The sequence below is a fragment of the Prunus dulcis genome, unplaced genomic scaffold (assembly GCF_902201215.1).
Source record: "Prunus dulcis unplaced genomic scaffold, ALMONDv2, whole genome shotgun sequence".
Taxonomy (NCBI): Eukaryota; Viridiplantae; Streptophyta; class Magnoliopsida; order Rosales; family Rosaceae; genus Prunus; species Prunus dulcis.
The window spans coordinates 1-6,262 of NW_023010418.1; the positions used below are offsets into that span (position 1 = coordinate 1).

At 39.5% G+C, this 6,262-nt stretch overlaps 1 protein-coding gene and 1 long non-coding RNA gene across 2 annotated transcripts; both read right to left on the bottom strand.

The window, feature by feature from the left end:
- Positions 1-1,663: 1,663 nt before the first annotated feature.
- On the bottom strand, positions 1,664-4,364 carry LOC117613596 (T-complex protein 1 subunit gamma-like). The gene is made up of 5 exons (XM_034342197.1): positions 3,747-4,364; positions 3,532-3,657; positions 3,205-3,309; positions 2,435-2,639; positions 1,664-1,923 (listed from the first exon to the last, which is right to left on the bottom strand). The coding sequence occupies exons 1-5, from the start codon at positions 4,347-4,349 to the stop codon at positions 1,664-1,666; spliced, it is 1,299 nt and encodes a 432-aa protein (XP_034198088.1). The 5' UTR covers positions 4,350-4,364.
- Positions 4,365-4,392: 28 nt separating this feature from the next.
- Positions 4,393-5,320, bottom strand: LOC117613597. Its single transcript, XR_004583746.1, has 3 exons — positions 5,187-5,320; positions 4,891-4,954; positions 4,393-4,627 (listed from the first exon to the last, which is right to left on the bottom strand). It is a non-coding gene; the product is annotated as an uncharacterized LOC117613597 (long non-coding RNA).
- Positions 5,321-6,262: the final 942 nt, after the last annotated feature.

Here is a 6,262-nt window from a genome sequence, read left to right on the forward strand (position 1 = left end):
TTTCCAATTTTCCAATTTTCCAATTTTCCAATTTTCCAATTTTCCAATTTTCCAACTTTCCAACTTTCCATTTTTTCGTATTTCCATTTTTCCAAATTTTCTTTTCTTCAATTTCCAATTTTCCAAGTTTCCTTATTTCCCATATCCAAGTTTTAAGTTGTCACTTTTCCAAATTTCCAATTTTAGTGTTTTGCTATTTTCCTATTTTCCAATTTTGTGTTCTGAAAATCGCAATAAATGCTTACTTACATAGTCCTATTTTTGGTTCCAATCCACAATTTCCTATTTCCCATTAAGGTTTCCTTTTTTGTCGTTTGGAAGCCAATTTTATTGTTCTTAATGTCATGTTGTCCTGTTGTAACTTACAGCCAAGGAGTTAATGGTGTAGTTTTGAATCCCATCAATTTAATGCACCAACACAAAACCCAATTTACCTCATATAAGTTCGTACATATAACTCAACCTTCCTATATAGAACTGCAACAGAGGCACCTTCTTAACGGGAAAGGTAATTAGTCTTACTGAAAGGCAATATTCTCCACTCAACCTAACCATATAGTCGTTTACAACTGGAGACTGAATGTACCTCTATTTGTTTTGTTGCAGGCAACAGCTGTGAATTGTCCCCAGTACTACTTCAACATGTCCGATGTATGCCCTCCTAACGAGCATGTCAGTTACCCGGGGGACCAGCCCTGGCATGTGCCATTCCCATCTCCACCTCGGACTCCCAATCATGATCCCACTTCATCTGGAAGGGAGGCTGAGACTCATGATCCGCTTGACAAAATCTCTGCCGTCAAGCACCACCTCCAATATATGTCAAAGGCAACGGATTGGTGGGAGAGTAAGTGCGATATTCATGGCCAAGTTATGGGAAACTTGGCCAACAAGTTGAACAAAGCATCCGCTGGAGAGGTGAAGCAAGCTCTTAAAGCAAAAAGTCGGAGCAAAGAGTTAGAGTCCTTGAAGTTGAAATTGGAAGACACAAAGAAAAATGCCCCCGAAACATTCACACAATCTGAAGAATATAACCATGAAATGGTTGAATGTTTCAACAACGGCTTCGAAATGTTCCGAGATTATGCTTCGGTCATCTCACCAGACCACAATTTGAGTGAAATTGATGTAGCTGGTGTCTGGCAGGTACTGAATATGGGTTCTGATGGAATGGCTCATCATAGCCTCGTGCATGCAGCGAGAAGAAAGGACAAAGACATGGATCTTTTGATGGACCTGTAGTAACGGTGAATGTTGCTTCAGTTCATCTCACCCGAGTACATGGATCTTTTGTTGCCTTCATGTTCCCTTCGCGGGATAGATAGTATTGTTCATTTTGGGAGGCGATTTCTTTCGCATGTGTGAAATGTTGTATGTAATGTGTATGTATTGTATGTACATTGACTTAATATTGCATTTGTATTGTGTTTGTATTCCCTTAATACTGTAATGTGTATGTATTGTATGTATATTGCCCTGATATTGCCTTTATATTGTACTTATATTGCTGTAATATTGCCTTCGTATTGTATATTTATTGTGTCCATATTGCCCTACTATTGCCTTCGTATTGCATATTTATTGTGGTCATATTGCCTTCGTATTGCCTTCGTATTGCCTTCGTATTGCCTTCGTATTGCCTTCGTATTGTAGGCATATTGCCCTACTTTGGAATATGATGAGGACTGGAAAATAAATCCACAGGCTCAGAATCACCAATTTTGCCTCCTTCAAGAGGCGTCCCATGCTTGTATGCAACCCTCACAGCTTCATCCTCGTTCAACCTCGCTTGTGAAGTCCCAGACTTCATGTCATCTTTGCTATTTGCCAATTTCAGTTGCATCAGCTGGCCGTGTCTAGGGTTTTTTATCAGCTTTCGTTTCATTTTTAAGCTCTGCTTTGAATCAATACGTGGCATATTGGCTGAATATGGGAGTGACAAGATCAATTCTTACTCTCCCTAAGTGGATAAAATAGATGCTCAATATGAATCCTTTCCTCCACAAGTTTGTGTACAGTGCCGTACGGTGTGTGTTTTAGGTGCCACACTGGCTTATTAAAATTGATGCTTGGCCATGAAAAACTTTTTGTTTTCTTACTTTTAGAAAAGTACATATTTGTGTCAATAACTAAGTTTGGACTTGTAACAATCATTCAGAAGAATGGTAGAAATAAGCTCCACTGTGCCAATCCACGAAGTTGAACAAAGAAATTGTGTTGGATACACAGATGACATGTGAAACTAACATTAGCATTCTCCAATAAGAAGACTTCTCTTCTTTCCCACCCCTCGTCGAATGAGAAAGAAAGAAGAGGGACAAAACACACACTACCAAGTTAAGGTGACATTACAAACCTAAAAAATATCCTCATCAAACTTATAATGCTCCTTTTTTTCTTCTTTAAAGCAAAACTTCATTCAAACTGAGATAACCTCGTGCTCTCGATAAGCACTCCGGAATTATTTGCTCATTATCTGCATCGCCTTCTGTCTCAACTTGAGGCTTGGAAGGAGCTTTGGCACCAGGAGGCTGCTTCTTCTTCATCCCACTCACAATGTCATCGATTCTGAGAAGTAGGCAAGCAGCTTCTATGGCCGTTTTTAAACTCTGGGCCTTCACGTTGTAGGCATCCCATATCTGACATCATAATTCCTAAAAATGAACAGCCTTACCAACAAAATAAATTTATTGGGAAATTTAGTAATAACCACGACAACAGCACTTCCCCTCACATGAGTGCTGTCGAAATATATTGGGAGAAGCTCTAAACTAGAACTACTACTGAAGCAAATCGACAATATAAACCAGAAGATTGACACTTATGCCATATCAATAAAGGGACATATAATGGATACATTTGAGAACAATACTACATTAAAAGTCCTATTTCAGAGCTTTCAGCAAATATAAATCACCCAACAAATTTGAATATTGAGATAGAAAAGGAAATAAAAGAGAGCAACAATAGTAAGCCAAAAAGATATCCACCTATCTTTTTCTCTTTCACATCAGTTATGACACCAGTGTTACCATCAATGCCAATCCATGATTTTCACCATTTGCATGCTATGGAAAAAAAATTGTGGTTAGGATCTAAATGATGCATCATATTCTGACCAAAATAATAATGATGCATCAGAACGTATATAGAAATGACAAATCATAACAAAACTGAACAAAGCCATACAAAACAGATTCAAACCTTTCCCTGCAGCGCCGTCATTGTTCTAATCACATTCACCCTGCAATTCTGAGCCAAAGTACGTGGTATAGCCTCAAAAGCTATAGCAGCAGCTTCATACGGCCACTGTTTTACCATAAAAACACGTGTAGCCATAAAACTCCAATAAAATGCATGTAAAGTGAAACCACAACTAATTCTTAATCTAAAGTATGTCAACGAGCATGTGAATTGAAGTGACAGCCAGTTTATTCACATAATTTAGATTTCTACTTCCACAAGGAGTTATTCTTGGACGAGTTTTACACAAGAAATACCAAACTTTTGGATGAGGAAAGGAGCTTTTACCTTTTCTATACCTTCCACAGATGAACTCTTTTGCTTCAATGTAGCAGATACAGTTAACTGTGTAGCACCAGCACCAGGACCAAGTTTCGGATTCTTGAGGATGTTTCTTGCTACAGACATGGCATCCTATGACCAGATATAAGGGAGTAAATAAGACATTTCAGCATAATATATTTATTCTACGTAATGGGGACAAAAAAGTAAAACCATTATACCTGCAAATTCCTTTCCACTTCATTTAACAGATCCTTACTAGGACCTCTCAAGAGTACAGTACATGCTTTAGGCTCTTTGCAATCAACAATGAATGCAAAAAACTCATCACCAATTTTCTTAACCTCAAATATCCCAGCGCCTGTCCCAACATCAGACTGTTGCAATTCATCTGGTCTGTTAACAATTACAGCCCCACAAGCCTTGGCAATTCGGTTATTATGTGTTTTCCGCAACCTCCTCATTCCACTGACGCCGGCCTTGCTAAAATAATGGCATGCCAAGTCACTAAGCCCCTTTCCTGTGATAACCACATCTGGTTTAAACTTCAATATTTGCACACATAGCCTCTCGATGTATTCTTCTTCCAATTGTAGCAGGACTCCCCAATCTTCTTCTTTAAGCAACTCAGCATTTGTTTGGTTCTCGCCTTTCTTATATTGGAGAGGCCAATCAAGAAGAATGATGCGTTGGTTGAAAATCTTTCTTCTCATTTTTCCAGGTGCAATAACATCTTTGTTAATCATTACTCCTTTGCGAACCACTGAATCTTCCAACTGGCCACCAGGAACCTTCTCAACCTTTATGTACTTTTGAATATCCATTCCCGCAGACCCTGGCCAAGGTCCACACCTACAATTGTGGTAGCGTCAAGTGCAATTCAAGGGGCAGTCAATTTGGTATGGTGGCATAAACATGTTTACTCCATCAATCACCTGTATGGGACAGAGCTTCCTTCTTCCCTTGTCGTCTGTAGGTTTCAACTTCACACTTTTGATATACATGTATGACAACTTGTGGCTATTTATGTATGGCCTCGTAAGACTTGTTCTGCTAGTCCACAGTATTAGGCGAGAAATTTTGTGTTCACTGACTGGAAAGACTTCAGATGACAGAAACAGCGAGAAGTTGAAGAAAAAGGGTTAGCAAGAACATAAGTCATGGCCACAAAATAAAGAAAACATGCAATAAGCTCCACAGTAATGTTTACATATTGACCATAATCAGAATATTGGGGAACAAAATACCACGGACAAATACATGAAATGAAAAACGACTCGGCAGTTACTGTGAGATAAACCAGAACATAAAACTTGGAACAACCAAACCAATTAAAGCAAAGCCATGTCATACAAAAAAACCTACATCAAATAACAGTGTATGGTCATCTTGGTTGGAATATTGCAATCAACCCTTGGTTGAGACCGACCTGCAATAACAATTGGGTTCAGTGCAGATGAAGGCATTTATGAAGGGCAGTTCCAGAATGAAGACTATGTTCATTTGTAACTGCCACCAAATCAGTTCATTGTTCATATTGCCAAATATCATACTGCCAAATCAGTTCATAGTACCAAATCAGTTTTTGTATTTGTGTTGGCATAGACAGCTGAAAAGAAACTTACAGCGTGAGGTGAATTAACGGACATGAAGAAATTTACCTCATAAATATGCCTCCCCCCTTAAACCCTCAATTGCAAGCTTGAGTCGGTAATATTTGATCTTCAAAGGGTCAACTTTATCTACCGACATCCCAGCACTGAGATGCTCGATGAATTTGACGGTCAAGATTCCGCAAGACACACTGTGAGGCCAATTAGTTGGGAAATTAGAACTGCAGTTATGTCAAATTTGGATAAACATCACAAAATTCACAAACGTTACCCATCTCGTTGTTGTGGCACATCTGCAATGCTGCACACTGAGAATGGCGCATACATCGACATCGTCAGCCCCTTTTGCTTCACCTCTTCAACCTCAGAATCATCATAAAAGTGCATATCGAACAGCACTCGTGCCAGCGTATCGCTAATAGGGTGCAGAAGCGTAACCAGCTTTGAACGTTTCGTATAATCAATATAGGAGTCATACGCGGTTGCAGTATGTCTTACGAAATCAAGTTCGATTGCAACCCAGTGAGACCCTTTCAGATTATATGGAAAATACACCTTCCGGACTTTTGTCCAAGCTTGGGCATACCCGTGTTGCCATGTACCACGCACAAAGTGATGTAAATTCTTCGCCTTGCTGGCTGGAAGGTCATTGGGGTTTGAACCAGCACCCTTCTTCGATCCACGTCTCCTGCCCGTCGGTTTGAACGGCTCTAGAAATTGCTGCACAAATTTAAATGAAGGCATATTAGAAAAGCACAACCGACAGCAAATGAAGCACAAATTGCTGCACAATGGTTACATGTTTACCTGCAAGCAACAATCTGCCGTTGTCCAGTCCGTTCCAAAACCAACGGATGAGATAGTTGCCTTTTGCGGATAAGAAAGGTTGCCATGTCCAGGTGCTGAAAGTTGACACATATAATATTAGCACAATTTCATACAACTCAACACTTAAAAAAGGTGAGAAAACAATTTAATTATCGTAATAAAGTACAGCTTTGTGTATCGTTACCCTTGAGCTCATCCATTCGGTTTCATCGACAAGTCTGTAGAAAAAATCAGCGCCCCCTGAAAATGATTCCAGCTGCACCTCCGCACTACAAAAGGCAAACTTGCAACGGTTA

Excerpts from the sequence above, each read along its gene's own strand:
- LOC117613596 (XM_034342197.1), bottom strand. The coding sequence starts at position 4,349 with ATGGATATTCAAAAGTACATAAAGGTTGAGAAGGTTCCTGGTGGCCAG. Across the intron at positions 2,640-3,204 it reads TGACGGCGCTGCAGGGAAAG|ATATGGGATGCCTACAACGT; the intron begins GTTTGAATCTGT and ends TTATGATGTCAG. Across the intron at positions 1,924-2,434 it reads GTGCTTATCGAGAGCACGAG|CCAATATGCCACGTATTGAT; the intron begins GTTATCTCAGTT and ends TCCCATATTCAG.